This window comes from Trichosurus vulpecula, chromosome 8 (genome assembly GCF_011100635.1).
Source record: "Trichosurus vulpecula isolate mTriVul1 chromosome 8, mTriVul1.pri, whole genome shotgun sequence".
Classification (NCBI taxonomy): Eukaryota; Metazoa; Chordata; class Mammalia; order Diprotodontia; family Phalangeridae; genus Trichosurus; species Trichosurus vulpecula.
The window spans coordinates 169,854,612-169,879,907 of record NC_050580.1 but is presented as its reverse complement, the minus strand read 5'-3'; the positions used below and the strand labels follow the sequence as shown (position 1 = coordinate 169,879,907).

Here is a 25,296-nt window from a genome sequence, read left to right as displayed (position 1 = left end):
TAGCAGAGCTGACTAGAGGCTAGTGGGTAATCTTCTTACCGTAGAGGGGAAGCATGTATACGATTTTGCCTTATACCATCTCGCTTCTCTGTGGCCTTCTGATTACCCTTGTAAGGCGGACTTATTGGGCCTGGAAGCTTTTGATGAAAATATCAAAATGGGGACGCTGGTTTGTGGGCTTGTTATTGTGGAGTGTAAATACATGCTTTAGTTCTCCTGCCTTCTGCCTAGAGAATTCCTTATATCCTGCGGTTCCGGACCTTTTAGGCACATATGAGATTCTCTTTGAAATCCTAAATTCTGCCTTCCTAATATAGTGACATGATACTGTTCATAAGAGCCCAGCATCCTTCTGCATAATATTTTATAAACTCATGTATTCTAACATAGTGTCTTTGGCAAAAATCTCTCCCTGATAAGTAAGATGGCTGACTAAGGCACTTTCTGGTCTCTTTTGGTCTCTTTGTTGAAGCAATTAATTTATATTGGTTAAAATTTTGGGTAAAATTATTCCAGTTCATTTTGACATCATTTCTATTATCCATTTTCTACATTTTATTTTAAATTTTTTAAAATATTCCAGGGCCAAATTGTTTCAATTATGTGCCATATATTTTTCTCAATATTCTTTCTTCTTGCTTTTTAGTAATTTTGATCTTAACTCTGTTGAGTTGATGTCTGATTATACACAGATAGATGACTCAAGGATAACTTCTATATGAAAAACAAGTCTTTTCCTTTCTGTTAAAAAAATGTATTTCATTCTTTTATTTGGTGTTATTTGGTCTTATTTTGTTGTTAACCATGTTTAACATTCACAAATTATTTCCTCAGAAGAATCGTTTGTAGGATAGAGGTGTAAGACTTCAGTGTAATTTAGAGTTCTTTGGCTTCTCTCATTTCTTCTTCCTGAACCAGGTTTTTCTATATCTTTTTCTCCATCTTTATCTTTTTCCACCTTTGTGTTGGATGCATCAATTATCAGAGTGAATACTCACTTAATCTGGAGGGTGTTATGAAGTTCTTTTTTAAAATCCCTCTATTACTTTTTCCTCAGCAACCAATGTTGGCACACAAGCTTCAGTTACTGTGATGATGGTATTTTTTGCAAATACTTACGATTTGCTGGAATATGTGATGACCAAAGACAAACACCCCATAAAATAATCTTTCTTGTTGCCTTTGGATATATGAGAAAACTCATGCCACTAACTCCCTTCTTTGCTTCTCCAAAGAGTTCCTGTGAACATCCTTCCATTTAGCTGCAACTTCCTTCTTTCTTCTGGCTCTGTTTATGCCAAGAATACCAAGGTTGGTATAATTCAAGTCCTCCAAAAATATGTCTACTCCTTGGGCAAGGATCTCACATTTAGAGAAGCAATAGTCAAATTAAAGTCTATTAATGTTCTAAAAACTATGACAGCACCCTCTGTCTCTTCCCCCTTGCTGTCACTTAGCACTGCAAAAATGAAGAGTTTCCATGGAAAACTGAAGTCATTTTAATATTTTCTCCATTTCATGGATTGCCATGATCAAAAAAATTCACCAGGTGGACAGCCTACTGGTAATATGACTGTGAACAGTGAGCTTGATCCTCAGAAAACAGACCCAGTCTATTGCCACAGCCATAGTCAAAGTCTTTTCAGCATGGTAGAACCTTCCAGAGTTTGTACTCTGTAGGGAGAGACTTCAAGAACCCAGAGTAATAAGTCATAGGATTAGAACTTTGTGGAAGATCCTAAAATAATGTTATTTTCTTTGGCTCACACACCACGCTGTTGCCTTATAGTAGGTATGAAGTACACCAAATTCCCCAGACATTTTTCCTCAGGAAGAACTGTTTAGCTATATACTTCTCCTATCTTATACTTACGAAGCCACAACTGTAGAACTTCATATATATATATATATATATATCTCCTTATTGGATTTCACTGTTATATAGTATGCCTTTTATTCTAATATTTTGATATCTTTTTAGATCCAGACTCTATCTCTCAACACAACAAAAGCTAATATTTACATGGCACTTTAAGGTTCGCAAAGCTCTCTACACATTACCTCATTCGATCCTTACAATAGCCCTGGGTTTTATTATCCTCATTTTACAGTTGAGGAAACTGAACAGAGGTTAAGTGACTTGCCCAGGGTCATAGAGCTAGTTAAGTGTCTAAGGCAGGATTCAAACTCAGGTCTTCCTGACTCCTCATTCAGTGCTCTATCCACTATCCAAGTTGTCTTAGACCAACATGTCAGCTATTCCTCCCACCTTTATGTCATTTGCTAATTTGACAATTCTCTGTTAAACCAGAATAATGCAAATAATTTTTAAAAGTTTTGTTGCCTAAGTGGTGCTTTTCTTCCAAAGAACACAAAGGTACATCACATAGGCGATGCTATTTATGAAATAAAAAGGAGCAGGTATAATTATTCCCATTTCAGTCGTATTTGGATCCATCTTCACTTAAAGATATTCTAAATACCTTTTTAAATTTGTAATTATATATAAATTTAAATACAAATATTTAAATATATAAATTTAAATTCAACTACCATTTAAAATTGAGAAAATACAATACAGCCAGAGAGATATAACTTATATGCCCAAGGTCACATAATTAGCATTGTAGGGCTCAAACAAGAACTTTTTTTTTAAGTTCATCCCCATGCCCAAAATAATTAGCTCATTTTAAAAACTAACTGCAGGGGCAGCTAGATTGCATAGTGAGTAGAGCACCAGCCCTGGAGTCAAGAGGACCTGAGTTCAAATCCAGCCTCAGGCACTTGACACACTTACTAGCTGTGTGACCTTGGGCAAGTCACTTAACCCCAATTGCCTTGCCTTCCCCCCTCAAAAAAAAAACTAACTACAAAGAGATGTTTCTGTATCTTTCTTATCATGTAGATGTGTCAATATACAAGCAAATGCTGAGATATTTGCTCTTTGGCCCCTCCCTTTCCCATTTGAGTAAGAATCCTTTCCACCAGGAATATGTATATTGAGGAGGTAGCTACAGTTAACTGCATCAGTAAGTATGTACACTGCTCTATAGGTGAGTTTCTGAACAAGAGGAAGTCCTCCAATATGCTGAAGAGATTGATCTATGGACAGTTTACTGGCAAACATGAGCGAGAAGGATGGAGCATGAGAAGACTTGGAAGGATTATGATCTGTGTTAATGAAGGAGATATCCATATCAATGATATTAAGATTCCTCCAAGGTATCCAAATAAAGTGTATAGGCCAGAATTTTGATCTATCCTTTTCAATTAGATCCAATAATAAAAGCTTAGCAAGAAGCTAACAGGTAATCTGACCTCAGGCACTTAGTCCTTTAGGATTTGAGAAGTCAAAGACAGGGATAAAATCTATTTTAAATATTACTGCATTAAAAATATCACATGGTACACCACATTATTATTACAAAGGCCTAGGAATACCATAAATAGAAGGCATATGAACCTCAGACATTTACTTTAGACCTTAATCCTTTAGGATTTGGTAAGCGAATAATAGGGATAAAATCTATTTTCAAGCCTTTTGAAATTACTACATTAAAAGCACAGCATACTGTAAAATTATTACAAAGGTCTGTAATTCAGTTGTTTCAGTCATGTCTGACTTTTTGTGATCCCATTTGGGGGTTTCTTGGCAAAGACACTGCAGTGGTTTCTTATTTCCTTCTACAGGTCTTGGCTTGTGCATAAATCAGATTTAAGTGAGGCAGACCTGCACAAAGTTGTCAGCCTCCCTCTCTCTTCCAGAGTCTCTGAAGTCCAGCAGCAAGACACAAGTCAGGACAACTGGAGATGGCCCAGGATACAGTGGATGACCTTAGCATCTTGGATGTCTGACCATGCTTTATGCACTCCACAGCACCTGCTTCAGCCGCCTTCATGGCCATTGGAACAAATTGTTCTCACCTGCCCATTCTGCCAGAGTGAATCTTCACATACTTGGGGTACACACCCCTTAACTCACTGATAGGTTTGAGGCCTGTAGGTTACTCTCTACCTGGCCCATCTGCTGAGCTGGTTTCACCAGGGTGCGGCCACTGCACATGCTACAGTTTCATGGAGCCGCAGGTGAGAGTTGGGTGAAAGGTGGATACCAAAGGTGGACAAAAAGCCTTAAACAAGGTCTGGCAAGCCCTCACACCAGAGATGTTAGTTCTCCCTGAACACCCCATACACCCCTGTCCAGGGTCACACAGCCAGTAAGTGTCTAAGGATTTGCACTCAGGAAGATGAGTCTTCTTAACTCCAAGCCTGGTACTTTATCCACTGTGCCACCCAGCTACTCTTACAAAAACCTAGAAACATCATAAATAAAGTTGTTGATGCTACTTTGCTGCTTTTACTTTCTGTCCTCTTTGAGCTCAATTCCATTTCTCAAACACTTATTAAACATCCTACTATATGTAAGGTGAAAAACCATATGACAGAGTTGGAAAAAAAAAGACCATCTCTCAGTCAGGAAATAGTGGGTTCAAGTCCTGCCTCCTTAACATAGTGGTTATGTGACCCTGAGCAAGTCATTTAACTTTTTACCTGCTCACTACGACTATATAGAGGCAGCCCCATGTCGGTAGAGAGAGTCCCCTCACCTCCAGTTCCTTCTATCAAAGTAATGATCAGTAATGACAGAAGATGTTCCCTACACCAATGAAACTGAAGGTTCAGAACCTTGTTCCCCTCCTCCCAACCTCCCTCCCCAAAAGTGTTCAAGGCAATATCCAAGGCGTTGTGGGTTCAAAGACAAAAATGAAATAGTCCTTGTCCTGGGGGGAGGAACAAAAAAACACATCAAACAGCTGCCTTGTCTCATGGAATCTTTCCCAAGTGATATAACCATATTATTTGGACTTAATGAGTATGAAATTATTAACATATGACAAGGAAAGATATGGCTTTAAGCTTGAATCTAGATATCACTTTGTGATGAAAATGAAGGTATATACACAAATGAATACCTTGGTCTAGTCTAAGCAAAGCACATTGAGTATAAAAATACCAAGGAGAAATCTGTGGTTGAATGTGTTAAGAGACTTACTGGCATCCTGACATCAAAACCGAATGGTCAAAACACATTTAGAAGAATTGACCCCTACGTAATATCAGTCTTAATATAAACTTTAGGAATTATCAAGTGGACAATAACAGATTTGGAAAGTATTCTAACAGTATTAATGAAAATAGTACCCCAAACCTAGAAAAATTAACATTTTTTTCACCAAAAAAGGAGGAAGAATGTTGATAGACATTCTCAGAGCACATAATAAACGGGTCAACCAAATCTACAGAAATACTTTAGATACCATTTCAATGAGCAATAGCAAAGACATAACAATCAAGGACCATTGGACTTATCAAATGTAACTAAAAGTGATTTACCTCAAGAAAAGCCTATGAAATAGCTAAGATCCAAGAGGAGAATCAAAAGACTTCTTTTGACAAATGGGCTCAGATAGGTAAAGTAACTCATACAAATATTAAGAGTCAATGTCAAGACTTGAATACACATCTCACCTGACTCCAAATCCAGCACTCTTCCCACTCTATACTATTAGCTCTGAAAAGGCAAGAATGCAGAAAGTCCAGCTGTCCATATCTCTTCAGTCCCAGGCTCCACCCACCTTCATTACCCTCACTAGCCTTAGTCTAGAATCTTGCCTTGGTATAACTCAGATCAGTATTGATCATGGTTGACATTTGATCCACTTGCCTCTAGTATGCACAGGAGGAGGTGTGATATGGTAGAAAATATGCTGACCCTAGAGTCAGAAGTCCTAGATTCAAATCCCACCTCTGAAATTTACTCTTGCCCCACATACCCAATCAGTTCTCAAATCCTGCTGTTTCTACCTCTATGACAGTTCAAAAATCAGAAACACACTAGCTGTATAGCACTAGGCTGTGGTTAAGTTGAATTTTTAATAAGAAACATACTTACATTTTAAATTTTTAAATAATTACCTTTCAAAATTTTGTTTAGAATTTGTAGCATTTGTACTTCTGAATGTCATTAAAGCTTAATTCTAAACAAAGACTTTTGGGACACATTGCATACATGATACAATTACTATACCTGCACCCAAGAACAAATATGTGAGGGATATAATAAGTAAAGCCATTTCTGTATAAGTATTCTTTTAAATAGTAAAATTACCAAATCTCTATTCCCTTCAGAAAAAAAAATATCACTTCTAAGGAAAAAGGCTTCCCAGGAGCATACATTTGGATCACTCACCTTCATCCTTCTCTTCAGGCATCACTGTGTGACAGAGTGCAAGTAGTCTAAAGAATTCATGTACTTTGGGGTCTCCGAGTTTAATGGATTCAATTAGGCTATGATCATAGAATTGAAATTTGCTATCTGCTTGAGGATTGAAAGAGAAATCAACAGGCTTTGTTTTCTAAGAGAGAGAGAGAGAGAGAATTATTTTGCATCTTCACAGTCAAGGGATCTGGAATTACTTTCTCTGGTGTTGCTATTCCAATTGCTTTACAAGATTCTATGCTGTCAGACATCTGAAACAGTTTTAATATTCACTGATTCTCTCATTTCAGATCCATGGGCCAAAACAATGAGGGTCTCCTTGAAGGATCCCTCCCCCAATAGAGGCAGCCCTTTCTATTATGGGAGAATGTTTGGAGGCTTAGAGAACTCTAGTTTAAAATCCTTAGATCCCAAGAATCTGGCTCCAGGGTGTTATCACTGTTGTTGCAACTAATAACACTAGTGAATAAAATTGTTGATTGTGAGCTCAGGAGGGCAGGGACTCTCTTTTGCCTTCTATCATATTCCCAGAGCTTAGCACAGAGCATAGTAGGCATGCTTAATAAAATGCTTGCTGACTGACTTGCTTTTTTAAAACAAGCTTTCATCTATTATTGCATTTTATCTTTAAAACATCTCTATGATTTAAATAAGGTGGCTGTTATTAGCTCCATCTTGCAAGAGAGGAAACAAAAGAACAATTGTTTTACATGACTAAAAACAAAATGGATATTTCAGGGGCATGCCCAAAGTCACAGGACTAGTTAGTAAGACAACTGGATTGGAATGCTTAGTGCATCAGTCAATGTTACATGGCTCTAATCCCTGATAATATCTGTCGGAAATTTTCCTATCTCTGGCCTGATCCAACTGAATCTACAGAATAATTGATGTTTCTTCTTCTTCCTTAGCTGTAAGGCCATGTGTAATCATTCTAAGTTACAGAATAAACTTAGATGCTTTCTGGTGGGGAAAACATCGTAGGAAAGGCCTAGAAGAGCAATTTCCTACATGCAACCTACAAGAACAACAAAAAGATACAACTAATAAGAATCTAAAGAGTTATTTGTGGCATAGTGAGGAGAGCTGGCCTTCAATTTCCAGAAGGCCAGGATTCAAATTCTGATTGACACAGACTGTCTGTGTGACCCTGGGCATGTCAGCTAGCCTCTCATTGTCCCAAGCAGTGTGATGTAATTAGCATGCAATTAGGTACATCACCAGAGATCTCCTTTACAAATATCAAATCATTGGTTCAGGGGAAAAAAGCTGATTTCATTAATTTTCTTCCTCCATGGTTGAAAGCAATCTAACAAAAAAAATTTGAGGGTAAATCTTAGTATTAATAGAAGTGCTCTGTAAATTAGTACCAACTCCACTTATGTTCTTGATTCTTCTTCCCTCATAAGTCGAAAATTTGGAACATAAGAAAGAAGAAAAAGAGCATAATTTACTCATTGCAAAAAGACCAAAGAAATAGAGAAAGAGATAATAGTGAGAAGCAACACCAATGGGATAAGTGTGCTTCTTACTGAGTAAAGTGGAACTATGCGAAGATTACAAAGTGTATCAATCATAATCAACCCACAACGCAATGTGGGGTTTTCTTGTAAGAACAGGTCTGGGGGCAGCTAGATGGCGCAGTGAGTAGAGCACCCGCCCTGGAGTCAGAAGGACCTGAGTTCAAATCCGGCCTCAGACACTTGACACATGTACTAGCTGTGTGACCTCAGGCAAGTCACTTAACCCCAATTGCCCTGCCAAAAAACCAAAAAAAAAAAAAAGAGAGAGAGAGAACACGTCTGGGCGGGATGGGTCAGGACAAGGGCCAACTCACAAAACTGCCCTTCTTCTATCTCTTTAACACAAGGTTGTCATGCTCTAATGCCTACGTGTATACAGAAGGGCAAATATAATAAAGAGTAATTCTGGGATGGCCAAATTACTTATTAAGCATCCCTCTGTACTTGGTAATATTCTGTGCACTGCATGGAAAAAGCTGAATGACACATAAGAACTTTAGAATCTTGCAATCTAAAAGTAAGAGTTTATCCCCCATGAAACCAAAAATATAGTGAATAAAAATACTTGGTCACCTCTATACCTCATTTATTTCTATCTTCCGACCCAGGTCATCATATACTTCACCTGCAAAATTCAATTTCAAGGATTAAAAATAAGTACATATCGAAAATATAGTCAAATACTTATCTATAGAAAGTATGTTTCTTTAGGGAAACTTTTATTTGCTTTTAGTTACTAGATCTGGCTTTCATAGTTCAAATTCTGTCATAAAGAAAACAAACAAATAACCCACTTTCCACTGGTGTTTATGCATATTCCCAATAAATGTGCAGAGATGCTTTTATGTCTCTTCCTAATCCCATAAATAGCCACATTAACTAGACTAAAAATGTTATGAGTATATTAATGAAAAATGAAAATATGGTTTATGGTTTTTTCACACATAAGAGCTGGGCAAATGCTGGCCAATTCTGTTTTTATTATATAATTGGTGATGTTTAGGAAACATAAAGTGGCTTAACCACATCATCATAAGGACAGTTCTTTGAAAGTATGACCAATTCATGATTACAATTCTTGGCAGAGTGGAGTCCAATGTCTTATTTTAATTTCATTCAACAAACATAATCAGAGCACCAAAGAAAACAAATATGGCCTCTAATGTCCCTTCCAGCTCTAGATCTTTGATCTGATCATCTAACGTATTCTTAAGAGCAGGGATTTCCCCACATATAGAAAGACAGAGCACACTGCCATGCATAGGTCAGTCAAAACTTGCTCCAGCCCAAATATATCTCCAACAACAGGTAACCGGGTGGCTACTATTAACATTAGAACTATTCCTTTGGGAAGTCCCCATTAAACTACAAAGAAATTACTTGGAAAACAATTTAATAAGTCATTAGTACCCATAATTATATTAGCACAGATAAGTACATTAGCTAGCTGTCCTCAAAGAAGAGGGCATGGTACGGGTATATTTCAACTGGAGGAAGTGGTGGAGAGGGGCAGGATAGATGGAAAGGAATGATAGGAAAGGTTTGGTACATTACTAAGGAAAACAGGGAAGAGAATTGAGTGGGGGTTGGGGGCATTTAAGGGGGAAAAAAGATTGATGGGGAAGGAGCATGAAAACTAACTTCTACTTTATATTTTTGCCCAAGAATCAGCCCAATCAGGCTATTTAGCAGCATATGACGAGTTTCTCATCAGCATATAAAAGAAATTATATCAAGTGGGACAAAAGAGTAGGGTTTGAAATATTCTAAATAGGTAGATAGATAGACAGACAGACAGACAGAAAAATAGATATCTGGAGGAAAAATATAGGGAAAAAAAACAAAGTTCTAGATATGATTTCCATATTGGCTTTGCCAGTCTTCCAGGGCTATCTTAACTCCACAGAGTTATTAGATTTCAGTATTGAGAATATAGGACATGAGGCTCTGAAGTTCCAATGTGTGTCTTTAACAACATCTGATGGGAGAAGGAGTGCAGGCCTTTCAGTCAGGCTGTAGAAATGATTGAAGGGTGCCTTGCCAGGGGCGGAAGTCCCAGACAAATTACTCACACATTCTTCATGACTATGGACTCATATAACAATAGCTGATATTCATATAGCATAATGCCTACAAAGTACTTTACATATAAGCACTCCAATTTTATATTCACAATAACTTACAAGAAATACATGATTTAAGTATTTTTTTTCCATTTTCCTGATAAGGAAACTGAGGCTCAGAAAATTAAAGCAATTTGCTCAAGTTTATAGGCAGAGCTAGTGTCAGTACTAGAAAATTTGATTCAGTTCTTCTACTTGTGAGTTCAGTGGTCTTTCCAATGGACTTTTGTCAAAGGGGTAAAAGGGACAGGGCAATGACATATGAGTAAATTCAAAACAACAGTTTGAGAGATGGTGTGATGTAAAGGATAGAGTTCTGGACTTAGAATCAGGAAGACCTGGGTTCGAGTTCCATCTCAGACATTTAACAGCCATAGGATCTTGAGCAAATCACTGACCCTCTCTGAACCTCAGTTTCTTCACCTGTTAAATGGAAGAAATAATATCACCTATTTTTGCTGGGTTGTTGTGAGAAGCAAATTACCTAATGTGTTTAAACCAAACTTTAAAGTACCATACAAATATGAAGCATCATCATTATCATCATTCCATGGCAGCCATGTGTGTCCATTCCCTGGAATAACTGGCCAACTAAGTCTCCCACACATATGTACCTATATAGCGACATACTATATGCTATATACACTATATCTATAGACTACATACACTAAAAGGAGTACAAGAGGTACACTGCAGACTTTGAAATACTACTACAATTGTTTCAGAATTTCTTTTCTGCTCATCAAAGAAAGTAACAGAATTTTTGCTCTCTAGCCTTGCTTAGCAGCACAGAACAGAACCACAGTATTTTGAAGCTGGAAGGGATCTTAAGGATCATGATGTCCAACTCCTTCATTCCACAGATAGCCATGCAAAGGGGTCTGTATCTTTATGCATCCACCAGATTGCTTTCTAATCCTAGACATGTTTCATGCCTCACAGAGGAGATTAGCACCTACCAGTTTGCTAACTACTGGATCTCCTTGTTCTGGAATTTATATTCTAAGCCAGTATCATAGGCTAAACATACTGATTCATGAATCTATAGCTGTAATGGCAAGCAAAGTAAGACTTTTTGTTGTCTTTTATTTTGGAGTGCTTCTCAGTGCTCTCAGTACTAAGGCAATCAAGTGCCTTTGAGTCTTGCCTCTGTTTCAGTCAAGAAACATTGATTGAAAACAATATACATGATGTGGGGCTAGTCTAATTAGAGAGCTTTCCCACACCCTTTTACTAAGTAGATGCTAAGGCTCAGGCCTGCACCCTTTTGCTAAGTAGATGCTAAGTCCCAGGGCCCTAAACAGAGTATATATGCTCTGAGGTTAGCATTTTGCTTTGGGGGGCTTACTCATGGGAAAAGTATTCTTGTGATTTGGCCAGACAAGACTCTGAGTAGCCATTAAGGAACCCCTCCCCCCCTTTGCTTCTCTCTCTCTCTCTCTCTCCCCTCCCAACCCCCCCCCCAGTAACTATGTATGTAATATCTTAGTCAGACAGCTAGAAGCCTGTCTGTTGATTTGTATTTATTTGCTCCATTTATATAATTTCTGCTTGTAATTTCTGTTCATATTCTCTCTGAATTTCAGGGTGCTGGCTTTTCCCCCTGAACTAAGTGAATGATATATTTATGCTTAATTAAAGTAAGATTGTTAACCCCTTACAGTTGCTTTCCTTAGAAAAGCATATCAAAGAACCTGTGCTAGCAGCCCTCCTGTATACTGGTGTTATTGGTCTTATATCCCCACAGCAGCTGCTAGCAACATTGTTGTTACAATAGCTTATACCAATCTAGATATTTTATTTTTTTTTATCAAATCACAAAAGGCTTTCTTCAATGAAACAGAATGGATATAAGAAAATTAACTAGTAAGAAAATGGCAAAGGAAGGAAGTAAATTTTTTAAATGGGGAAAATAACTTACCATAGGTCCTTCCATTAATGGAGCATTTATTAAAAGTCATTATGTTTTGAGTGAGGGTGCCTGTCTTGTCTGAGAAAACATATTCAATCTGGCCCAGTTCTTCATTGAGTGTAGTTGTCCGAGCCTCAGCAAGTGTCTCTTTTTTTGAATAGTACATCTTCCGATCCCAGTTTATAAAATGGCTATGACCCAGCCGGATAACTTCCACACTTTAAAGCATTATAGGGCAAATAGAAGGGGAAGAAAAGTTTAGATACCAGAAAATGCCTTATTTTGTTACAACATGCTCACCAAATTCCTTAAAGGAAAACCCATATGCAGACTATAAATGAGTCAAAAATTCCCTTTCCCAAATTCCTAATGATCCTTACCACCCTCCCCAAAAAAATTGTAATACAGTTTTTTTTCAAAATCTTACATAATCTTCATAGCATTTTTCCACAATGTTATTAAAAACAATGGGATAGGATAACACAAAACCCCAGCAAAATTATCTTGGTTCTCAAATCACATTTATCAGGCCCGGAGGAGTTATTTCTTGTATAGCGTATTGGCATACATGCACTCTTGGCTGACTCTCTTTAGGAGGAGTTCAACTATTAAACAAATTTATAGGTTATATCCAATAGATGACCTAAAGGAGTTGCTCCTTAAGACATTCTCCTCCACAATAGGTCATCAGACCTTCTATTTTGCTAAATGAGGTTTAAGACAATAGCTGAATGTAGAGCAAAATGAATTAAAGTGCCTCCAGAGGGAAGGAAATGAGGTTGGCTAATTGGACTGCTCTGTCCATAGGGAATACCATCATTCACGTGGAAGGAACTGTTATTTCATGTTTTGATGATTGTTTATAACATTCCATAGCTCCCATCTGTGGTTGGATAATGATGGTGTTTCTGTACCAGCACATTGTGGCCAGGGGAGTCTTAACTAGAAAAACGATTCATGAGGCTGTGTGGTATAATGGAAAGAGCCCTGGGTTAAATGATTAAAGAGCTGGAAACTAGTCCTGCCTCTGCTGTGACCTGGCTGCATGACCTTCTGAAAGCTTCCTGTGCCTTTGTTTCCTTGTTTGTAAAATGAAGAGATGGGGGTGATGGGTAAGAGACACTCCAGCTTCAAGTTTCAGAGTTCTGAGAACATAGACCTCTTGAATACAATGCTATATCCGGGGCACAAGGTTTTAACATGGCAATTGGCAAAGTTTGTGAAAAGATAGACTTTGATAGGGAGTCTCATTCTATGCTGACTGGTCTCTGAGCATAGGGTTCAATTATTTCACTACATTATAGTTTTCTGAAAATCTAAAACAAAACAAATGGACTGAAACATGAGTGTTTCATGTTAGCAGACCAGCAAATAAAAGACTGTTAAGTTCATTCGAAAGATATAAATCCTAAATAACATGTAGAACAAAGGGAGAGAGACGGGTCCTTTTTCTTTAGGGAAAGGGAGTTCAGAAGATTCACAGTGGAACATCCTGCTTCTTGTTTTATGGCATTAGTACATAGGAGGTCTCTGTGATATAGCTGAAAGAGTACAGTACTGGGAGTCAGGAGATCTGGTTTCTGGTCCCCACTCCACAGAGAGGTAGTTCTGTCACCTTTATAAAATGAGGAAGTTCAATTATTTAACAAGTATTTATTAAATGCCTACTTGGGTCAGTAACTTAACCTCCCCAGACCTCAGTTTCCCCATATGTAAAATGAAGAGGTTGGACTAATTGGCATCCAAGATCCCTCCTAAATAGAGGTAGGTAGGTAGGTAGGTAGATAGATAGATAGATAAATGGATGGATGGATAGATAGACAGACAGATAGATAGATAGATGATAGACAGACAAGCAGATGGATTGATAGATCAATGAACAGATTGATAGACAAATAATAAATTGAGTATTTATTGTTCACTATGTGCCAGGCCTTATACTAAATGGGGGAAATACAAAAATAAGAAAATAAGATGGCACCTATTTTCAAGTACCTTGCAATCTAAAAAAAGAAAGCAAAACATAAAGGCAAATCAGAAAGAAGTAGAGGGAAGAGGATATCCCCCATGGCAAGGCAGCTGGTGTAGAAGTGGAACTGACTAGAATGTGAGCAGGAAACAAAGTGAGCAGAATGACCAAAGTTCCCCAAGACATGGCACTCCCAGATGAGGACTCACCAATCAGCCAACAGGCCCTCAGGGTGAAGTCACCCTCAGGAGAAAGGCAGCTGGTGTGGGAAGTGAGACAGGTGGAAGAATGAGCCAGAAGTGAGTTATGATTCTCAGATTCTGCTAAATGTCAGGTCCTATGACAAATGCAAACATAGCCCCTACCCTCAAGGAGCTTACAGTCTAGACGGGGAGACACACATATCCTACACTAGATGATCTCAAGGTGTCAGATATAATATCCCATGATTCTTAGCTGAGGGGCACTTTATGGATGTCCAATCTTATGATAACAACGATTGGCAAAAAAAAAAAAATAGTGACATAAAACAAATTATTATAACAGAAAAATCTCTGAGAGAATAACTTCCTAATGATATGCTAAATTCAACTTTCAGGCATAAAAACTTGAAGTTGAACTGTAGCAGCTATTAGTGTGGCAGAAATCACTAGACTAGAACTCAAGAAGTTCTAGGTCACAGAGCCTTCTCGGCCATTCCTTCTGTGTAGTGGCTCTTCTGACTCTTGGGCAAGAAGTTGAATGAAACCAGGTGAGAGACTCAAACTAAAGAAGGAATTATTAGGAAAGGGATTTGAAAGATTTTTAAATAGTAAAAAATGCCAGAGATTTAATTTAAGGATGGTGAGATTTGGGAAAACTTGATGAGAAAGAGAAAGACTGAAGCTGAAAGGGAACCTAAATAATGGGGAGAAAGTGATTTTTTTTTTGCCTCAATGGCAGAAATGTAGGGCAAAGGTCATACCAGCTCCACCTCTTCTGTATTACACAATGGCTCTTTAGCTTCAAGGCAATTGTCAAGGCTCAGGTTTTCTCTGCCAAGGGCATGATGGGAGTTGAAAAGGTAAATAAAAAACACTGAGGCTGTTTAATCACAGATCCAGAAAAGACTCCAAGGATTATAGAAAGGCACCAAGTCTGTACTTTAGGGTGGAGATGAGGTGAAAGCAAATTTCTCATCCTTACCCAACATAAAGTAGGGCTCCTGAATCATGCCAAAGGAGTGGTAAGAACGCAGAGGCAAGGAGAAAAACTGCATAATCCGTTGTCAGGAGAAAGAAGTTAAGAGATTTTTTTCAAGCGTGGACATCAGAGCATAAACATTCCAGGAAATGTTCCATTCACTACAGGCGCAAAAGTCTGTGGCGGGGTGGAGAATCTGCAGCCTCAAAGGACACATGTGGCCCTCTAGGTCCTCAAGTGCAGCCCTTTGAGTATAACCATCCATGAATGGGGAAGGGAGTGGGGAGAAGGGAAAAGGTAGGAGGGGAAGAATGAAAATCATTCTACTATTTTATTTCTTTATTTATTTTGCTACTCTGTTAGAATCAATTTTCTGCTATTTAATTTATGGCTCTTGCCTGATCTATTTAGAGAATGCACTAGATGGGGGTTTGTCAGGTTTGCATCATTATGATTACTTAAAGCATCACATAATAAATGCCAGGTATGTAGCAAGGGCTTTCAACAACATGTGGCGTCCATGCTATTGTCTATTTGAAGAAGAAGAACTGAGGGCAAAAAAAAAAAGACTTACAATTGAGGATCTAGAGAAAGATTTGAGGATTAGGAAGAAAGGAGCAAAAGGATGAAAAGGAGAAGGAAAGGAAGGAAATGGAGAAGGATTCAAGGAGGAGGAGGAGGAGCTTGATAAGATGAGTGAAAAGAAATACAGTTTGGCTACCAAGGTGCTTATAAGATTAGAAAGTTCTACTGGGATTTGATCAGCTAGGGGGCAGCTAAGTCACACAATGAATACAGTATAAGAATTAGAATCAGGAAGACCTAAGTTTGAATCCTGATTCAGATATTTCCTAGCTGTGTGCCTTCTCTGTGCCTCAGTTTCCTCATCTGTAAAGAGGAGATAAGAATAGCACCTACTTTGTAGGGTTGTTTGTAAGGATCAAATGAGTTAACACATATAAAGTGCTTTGTAAATCTTAAGGCACTATATAAGTGCCATTATTATTAATAATTATCATTATTATCTTCTAGAAAATACAGAGGACAGGGAGAATTTTATAATACTCTGCCAAGAATGCACAATGTTTGTCTTATATGTTCTTCTTGTGGAAAAGAGGGAAAGACGTGCACTAGACATGTACTGTTGTCTATGTGGATTCAGAACCAGTTAATAATCCTAAATGGCTCAATGTTCACGTAAAAGAGGTCTTCTGTGGTGTGTCCCAGGGATCTCTTTCAGGCCTTATGCTGTTTAACATTTTTATCAACAACCTAGATAAAAGCATAGATAGCACTCAATTCCTTAACCTACTCACCTCCCATGAGCTACTCCTCCACCCCACTTCAGCCACACAAAAAGATGGACCTTTGATCTTTCCATCACTCACAAATATACCACCTCCATATTTAATAACTCTGAAATCCACTTTTCTGGTAATTAATCTATTGGCTTTTCACCTTTCCCTCTGCCTTCCCTTACCTAACCGTATTCTTCTTTCTCACCATGACCTCCAACCCTTCTCCTAGGCCATCTCCCCTGCACTGTCTTCCCTCTATTCGTCAACCCCTCTTGACTCCTTAGTGAACCAATTCAACTCTACACTGACCTCTTCTCTTGAATTCCTAATCTTCTCATCACATCACCAATTATGACCAGCCAAGCCTCAGCCTTTATCACTTCTGTTCCCACACACATACTGCTAAATGAAACCACTGCAAATTTATGTTTCTATAAATGGATTCACTAGAAATGTATGCTTTACACATCCTCAACTAATCCCTAACTGCTGCTCAACAATGTTACTATACCTCCCTTATCAACTCACTGTCCCATGTTCCGCAGCAGCTCTTCCAAACCTTTTCATCCTTCCTCAAACCTTCCACGACTCCCCATCCCCCCATCTCTCAGCTGAAAACCTTGCCTCATATTTTACAGATAAAACCGAGGCCATTGGCTGTGAGCTCCCCCTTCTACACTCTTCCCCATCTCCTATCAATCACTCCTGCCACTATCACCTCTTTCACCCGTGTCACACATGAGGAAGTAGTCTTACTCATTACTGGTGCTAATTCATCTACTTATTCAAGTGATCCCATTCCATTTCTGTCATCCCCACTCTTTCACTTATTTTCAATCTCTCCCTATCTACTAGCTCATTTTCCACTGCCTTAAAAACATGGTCAAGTCTCCCTTATCCTGAAAAAATTCTCACTTGATCCTTCCAACCCCACCATTGCCCTTTGTAGCCAACCTCAAAAAGGCTATCTACATTAGATGCCTCCATTTTCTTTCCTCTCACTCTCTTCTTAAACTCTTATAATCTGGCTTCCAACCTTATCATTCCACTGAAACTATTCTCTCCAAAATTACTAACGATCTCTTAGTTGACAAATCCAATGGCCTTTTCTTAATCCTCCTTCTCTTTGACCTCTCTGTAGACTTTGACACTGTTGATCACTCTCTCCTTCACTCTAGGTTTTTGAGATACCATTCTCTCTTGGTTTTCCTCCTACTCACCTGACCACCCCATCTCTGTCTCCTTTTCCGTATCCTTCTCCAGATCATGCCATCTAACTGTCAGTGTTCTGGGTTTCTGTCCTGGACCCTCTTCTCTAGCTCTGTACTGCTTCACTTGGTGATCTCCTCAGCTCCCATGGATTTAATTACCATTTCTACTCTAATGATTCTCAAATCTACCTTTCCTGCCCCATTGTCTCTACTGACTTCCAATTTCACATTTCCAACTGCCTTTTAGATATCTCAAACTGGATGATCAAGAGATATCTTAAATTCAATATGTCCAAAACAGAATTCATTATCTTTGCCCCTAAACCTTCCCCACCTCCTACCCTCCATATTACTGTTGGAAGCAACACTATCCTCCCAGTGCCTCATTGTAGCCTAGGATTAGCCTGGATTCCTCACTATCTCTCATTCCCCATATCCAAGCTATTGCCAGGGCCATTCAATTTCACCTTTGCAATTTGTCTTGAATGGCCTCTTCTCTGACATTTCTATGGCTCTAAGTGCAGGCCTTCATCACCTCATACCTTGATTATTGCAATAGCCCCCTGATGGATCTGCCTGCCTCAAGTCTCTCCCCACTCCAATTCATCCTCTATTCAGCCACTAAAATGATTTCCTAACATAAAGGTCTGAGCATGTCACTCCTTTACTTAATAAACTCCAGTGGCTTCCCATTGCCTCTAGAATCAAATACAAAATGCTCTTTTTTGGCATTCAAAGTCCTTCCTAACCTAGTCCCCTCCTACTCTTCCAGTCTTCTTTCAAATTAACCCTCAATATGTACGCTCTGATCCAGTGGCACTGACCTCCTAGCTGTCCAATGACCATGACACTTCATTTCTCAACTCTGGACACTCTTCGTGCCTATTCCCTATGACTGAAATGCTCTCCCTCCTCTGCTTTGACTACTGACCTCTCTGATTTCCTTTAAGTGTCAACTAAAATCTCACCTTCTACAGGAAACCTTTCTCAATGCTTCTTGATTCTAGGGCCTTTTCTGTATTAATTATTTCCTATATATTCTGTACATATCTGTTTGCACATTGGCTCCTCCATTAGAATGTAAGCTCCTTGAGGGCAGGGACTATCTTTTGCCTTGCACAGGACCTGGCACATAGCAGGCATCTAATAAATGTTTATTGATTGATTAATAACATGTTTATCACAAAGCTGGGAGCAATAGCTAATACAATGGATGAGAGAGTCAATGTCCAAAATTATCTTGACAATCTAGAACATGGGGCTGGATCTAATAAGAGACAAGTTAATAGGAATACATGCAAAATATTATCTTTTGTTCAAAAACATAGTCTAAAAAAAAATCAAAGTCCAAAATAGGGTGAGCCATGACTAGAGAGCAGTTTAACAAAGACTTGAGGGAATTTAGCTCAAAGTGTGCCAATAATACCCTATGCCACATTATTGCAAAAGAGCAAATGCCATCTTTGGCTGCATTGAGAAGCAGAGTTTAGAACTAGGGAAGGATTAGTCCCATGGTACTCTGCCCAGGAAAGATCACAGCTTGAGTATTGTGTTCAGTTCTGGGTGCCACAGTTTAAGGAAGAATATTGATACACTGCAGAATCTCTAGAGAGCATAACAAGTATGGTAAATGTCCTTAAGATCATGCCAAATGAAAATTAAGTGAAGAAACTAGGGATGTTTGGTCTGGGGAAGAGAAAACTTTGGAGGAACATGATAACTATCTTCATTTATTTGAAGGGTTGTTATATGGAAGAGGAATGGTTTTTTTTTTCTATTTGGTTAAAAAGGGCAATGCCAGGGACATGGGTGAATGTTGCAAAGAGGCAAAATTAGGTTTAATGTTGGGAAAAATTTGCTAACAATTACAATCGTCCAAAAGTGCAGTAGCTTGCTTTAAGTAGCAGCAGGTTCCTCTTCACTCAAGGTCTCCAAACAAAGGCTGCAATATTATTTGTCAGGTGTATTATAGATGGGATTCTTGTTCAGGTATAGGTTGGATAAGAAGGCCCCAGAGCTCCCTTCCAATTCTGAGATTCTGTTTCTGTGATACTGTGAAACCTCAAACAAGTCCTCATTTTTCTCATCTGTAAAATCCTTTCCAACTTAGTCACAGAGAGTTACCAAGAGCACTGAAAAGTCAAGTGACTTGCCCAGGGTCACATAGACAATTTGTATCTAAAGCAGGACTTAATGCTAAATCTTTCTGGCTTTAAGACAAGCTCTCCAGCTACTATTTCATACTGCCTCTCTAATTCTTAATATCTATTTTTAAAAAATTTCGAACCTGATAACATCATTAGGAGTAGAAGGTGAGCTTCTGAATAGAATTATCATTTAGAAGAGCATTTTTATATTTGTCACTGCCTGACTGCTTTAGTAAAGTCACAACTGAATAACTTAGAAACACAAAGAATGTTGTTTCCCTTAAGGTCAGGCTATAATACCAGGGCCCTAGTTGCTTAAAAAAATAGCCTTTCTTATCTTCTGTGCCTTTCTAGGCGATAGAGAACCCTGTTCTCTGCTGCTTTCCTTCCAACACCTTCTTTGAGCAATAAATCACTTCCTCATTTTTAAAAAATATTTCAAATGCAATGAATGAAAAATGGCAAATCACTTCAAAGAAGTTGTGTGCGCATAATATACTTGCTTCCTGATGACAACATGCACATATGTGTTTGCACATGTTCAAATGGAAAGCCACTAGGCACATTTGAGACATAAAAGGAAAAGTCATAAAAGCTGACCATGGTTATTCTGGCAAGGAGCAGGATTTACTACAGATGCTATAATTGAATACAAGCATGAGAAGTCTTCAGAATCAAAGATGAGCCAGTAGTATACAGCTTAAGTAGAGCCTAGTCTGGCCACAACTCCAAAGGGCCCAAAGTAATTTGTGGTGAGATAGCCATATGCCACTACTGGAAGTCAATTCTGCACAACTTGACATTTTGGTTTCCTGACGGGCATCCAAAAAAGAGGATTTTATATATTAAAATCTCCCCATCACAATTAAGAATGAAGAAAAGTGGAGGACGGGAAGAAACAGGTAAAAACCAATGGAGGGGGAATGTAGAGACGACACTGATGTTAATAATCATAGGGTTCTCTTTTGGATAGCACTTCACAATTGTCACATCCCTGTTAGTTAGGTGAGTGTAAGGCCAATCAATAAGATGTTTGGAATGGAAAAATAAAAATTCAGTTTGATAGTGAAAGTGGACCCATGAAAGTTTTAGAAAGCAGCCCCTTTTCAGGAGCTTGATAGCTTGGGTGAAATATTTTCATGCACAATGAAGACAAAATGCGTATAATTAAGTGGAATAAAACGTTTTCTCTGTGGGAAATGAAGCACTGAACCTACTTTAGTCAGAGTCTGGCTGAGATGGAGAATTCACACAATTTCTGAAATTGTGTTTGTTATTCTGGAAACTCTAACTACATCATTATCATCATAGCTTCCCTCTCTATAGAACTTTACACTTTACAAAGCACATTATATACAATACTTGACTTGATCCTTACAACAATCCTGTATGGTCACTAGGGCCATTATTATAATCCCAATTTACAGATGAAGAAACTGAGGCACCAGGAAATAAAGTGCCCATCATCACATTGGTCTTCAATATTTTCCCCTATACCATGCTGTTTCTCTATTATTTTTAAATGATGATCATTTGTAAATTGTTTTTTTTTAATTGCAGTTAGGTGATCAGATTAGGTGTATAGAGTCAGGAAGACCTGAGTTCAAACCTGGCCTCAGACACTTACTAGCTGTGTGACCTTGGACAAGTCACTTAACCCTGTTTGCCTCAGTTTTCTCATCTGTAAAATGAGTTGGAGAAGGAAATGGCAAACTACTCCAGTGTCTTTGCCAAGAAAACCCCAAACAGGGTCACAAAGAGTTGGACACAACTGAACAACAACAACAAAGCTACCTCTTTGATTGAGGTCACAGAAAAACACTGCGGAAAATCTCTAAGCATTTAAAAAATAGCATGTTAAAGACAGAAGGGATCTCAGAAGCAATATAGATTCATTTCATAGATAAGGAAATTCACCCAACTCATTAACTAGCAGCAAAGTGAGGACTAGAACTTGGATGAGAGAATCACAAATTTGGAGCTGGCAGGGATCTGAGAGGTCATCTTAGTTCAATGCCTTCATTGATCTGGCAGCTAGCTAACACAGTGAATATAGCACTGGGCCTGGAGTCTGGGAAACCTGAGTATAAATCTGGCTTCAGATACTTACTAGCTATGACTCTGCCTGCCTTGATTTCCTCAACCGTAAAGTAGAAATAATATTAGTATCTACACCCCCTCCCAGGTTGTTGTGAGGATCAAATGAGAAAATACGTATAAAGCACACAGTTTCCACAATATAGTAAGTATTATATAACTGCTAGCTATTATTAGTAGTAGTAGTTCGATTATTACTATTTGATAGACGAGGAAATCAAGTGTCAAAGAGGTTAAACGACTTGCCCAGAGTTACACAGGTATAAGTAGCAGAAGTAGGATTTGAACTTGGGTCATCTGATGCCAAATGCAGAACTCTTTATACCGAACCAAGCTTTCACTGCATGGTATCCTGATTTCTAGCCCAGGCTTCTTTTTGCCACATTATGGTACCTTTCTTAGACCACAATAACATGATCCATTCCAACTTTAAGCTCGCCTGTATAAACCTATCCGAGATCAACCATGAAAACAAGAGTTTTGCATTGTTTTTCTCCTGGTTCCATGTCACCTTAACATTCAGCACAGTGTAGTGAAAAGAACTTTGATTTTAAGCCAGAAGACTTGGGTTCAAGTTCTGGCTTCACAGAAGTGGCATCAGATAAGCGATTTAACCACTTTTGAGCTCTGGTTCCTCACCTGTCAAATGTAGCCAACAATGTTTATTCCACCAACCTCTTAGTGGCTGTGGTAACAAGCAAAAGATTGTGTAAAAGTGATATTTAAATGTAAGTCAGGTTTCAGGCCAAGTTTGGGTGCTTCATATGAGTGACTCCATATTGATGGAGAGAATGCTAAGGAAGACATAACACATAATGGGCAGAGTTTGTATGAGAGCTCTGGAGAGAGAAAAAGAGAGGTCCCTGTTTCACCCAAGGGGAAATTCCCCAAAATCTCTAATAATGCAAGTAGGAAATTAGGGACATGTTGAGGAACCAGTTTCCCCTACGCATCTGCAGCTTCCAAAGTCTCTCTCCACATATGGAGTTGATCCCAAAGAGAATGTCTAGAATCACCCAAGTTTTTTTGAAGAAGAAGAAAAAAAAAAGACTGTCTCTCTTCTTCAAAGCTTTTGTACCAATTTCACCGTTTACACATCATGTTGCATTCAGCATTTTCTCTATCAATGGACATCACTAACCTTGCAAAATGCTACAAGCTTCACCTGAGACCTGGTTTATACAAACACAAGCTATTATTCTTTTTTTTGCTTTCAATAATTTTTATTTAGTATTTTATTTTTCCCCAGTTACCTGTAAACAACAATTTTTAACTTTTGTTTTTAAAACTTTAAGTTCCCAATTCTCTCCCTCCCTCCCAACCCTCCCTCATAGAGAAGGCAAGCAATTCGATATAGGTTATATATGTGTAGTCATAAAAAACATATCCATAATAGTCATGTTGTGAAAGAAAACATAGATTAAAAAACTCAAGAAAAATAAAGTAAAAAATGATGCTTCAATCCGTATTCAGAAATGATCAGTTCTTTCTCTTGGGATGGATAGCATTTTTCATCATAAGTCCTTCAGTTGCCTTGTATCATCGTATTACTGAGAATAGCTAAGTCATTCACAGCTGATCATCTTACAATATTGCTGTCACTATGTACAAAGTTCATTTAATTTTGCATCAACCCAAGCAAGTCTTTCCAGGTTTTTCTGAGAGCATCCTACTCATCGCTTCTTATATTACAATAGTATTCCCCATAATCACATACCACAACTTGTTTAGCCATTCCCAAATTGATGGGCATTTCCTCAATTTCTAATTTTTGCCCCCAGAAAAGAGCTTCTATAAATATTTTTGTACATGTAGGTCCTTTTCCTTTTTGTTTTTTATCTCTTTTGGGATACAGACCTAGTAGCAGTATTTCTAGGTCAAAGGGTACGCATGGTTTTATAACCCTTTGGTCATAGTTCAAAATTGTTCTACAGAATAGTTATAAGCTATTATTCTTGCTAATCATCATTATTATCACTTGCTGGAAAGGAGATCAATCCCAAGACATCAATCCAGGAGACCTAGAATTTCTAACATTTAGATTGTACCTATTTCTCGTTGATTTGGATATTCCAGTTTATACTGATGCTCACGTGTTTAGATGAAAATTAATTCTAAAAAATAGAATCAAATCAATGAGCAAATGTGTGCTACAATTTGAAAATGTAAATGTTAAGCAGATTCAAAAGCTTAGTTGCCTCGTTTGAAACAGATGTCATAAATCAAGTTCAGTGGGAGCAAGGCCACCATCATAATTTTTAAAAATAAACAAAATACTTGTGTAAAAACATAAAGACATCACTTTATTCATATGATGAAAGGGTCAAGATCTCTTACCTCACATATAAGGAAATGGGCACAACAGTATTCAGAATAATAATGTACGACCAAAATGTTAGAAATCCTGAGAAGAGGGGATTCTCCACTACTTCGTCTCGGAAAAGGAATGCTCGGAAACAGTTCCCAACTTGATGCTCCCAGATTGAATTTCCTATTGCAAGAATAATTCCCATACATACCAGAAAGCCAAAGATCTGAAATTAGAATAGCAGACTGGTTATGGTTACTTGAACTTAAATTCCTAGTCATTTTCAAGATTATAAGAGCTAAACTAAAAGCCACACTCATTCGATATCCTTCCCACTCCAAAACAAAACAAAACTTAAAATTGTCATTTGAAAACCAATCTGGCGAAAAATATTTCTTGCTGCTTCTCTTAGCAACGATAACAATTTAGTTAATAATCAATGATATGTTGTCTTTATCACATGCTAAAGTTTAATACTGATGACAGTGGGAATAGCCCACATTTGAGTAGTCTCAAAAATGACATAAAAGAAGTTTCTCCCCTATTTGAAAGGCCGGTTAAGTTCAAGTCTGGAAAAATGTTTGGAGCAAAAGAATGAAGACATAGATGTATGATGTAAGTGACAGAATATAGCATTCTAATATGGAGGAAGCATTTTGACTGAACACCCACACAAAAAATTCTTAACAAAGGGCAATAACACAAGAATTACACAAATAAAACTTAGAAAAGAAAATGTAGCTATTTGCTTTTGTTTTGAGACCTAGGAAGGACGAATAATTAAATCTGAATTATATGTCTATGAATCAGGCAATCAATCTACAAGCATTTGTTAAAACACCTACTATGTACCAAGCATTGCACTAAGTGCTAGGGACACAACCACAATGAATGAAATAATCTCTCTTTGCAAAAGAGCTTATATTCTAATGGGGAAGAAAATAAGGTCTTTGACCTTCATGTTTAAAGCAATTTTTCAAAAATCATATCAGATCTTACAATACTCAGTCTCTTTTTAAACAATTTTTAAAAGTCATTTCTTATATAAATACTTTAATTGGTGAACTCACCATTGCAGATGTTCCACCTACCTACACAAATCATAAAGCTGGCATGGCCTTCAAGAACCCAAGACCTCAATAAGGAATAGGACATGGTGCAAAGAAGACATGAATCCACCTCGCAGCCCTGAAATTTACTATGTGAGCATAAGCAAGTTTTTTGATTTCTAGAAACCCATTTCCTT

At 38.0% G+C, this 25,296-nt stretch overlaps 1 protein-coding gene across 1 annotated transcript in view; it reads right to left on the bottom strand.

Annotated features, from left to right (window-relative positions):
- Positions 1 to 25,296, bottom strand: part of ATP8B4 (ATPase phospholipid transporting 8B4 (putative)) — a 239,655-nt gene that overhangs the window by 88,791 nt on the left and 125,568 nt on the right. The window contains exons 10-13 of the mRNA XM_036736592.1: positions 24,080 to 24,276; positions 11,848 to 12,056; positions 8,385 to 8,428; positions 6,251 to 6,416 (exon numbers count right to left, since the gene is read on the bottom strand). Of these exons, the coding sequence (XP_036592487.1) occupies positions 6,251 to 6,416; positions 8,385 to 8,428; positions 11,848 to 12,056; positions 24,080 to 24,276 (616 nt within the window). The remainder of the gene's footprint in view (positions 1 to 6,250; positions 6,417 to 8,384; positions 8,429 to 11,847; positions 12,057 to 24,079; positions 24,277 to 25,296) is intronic.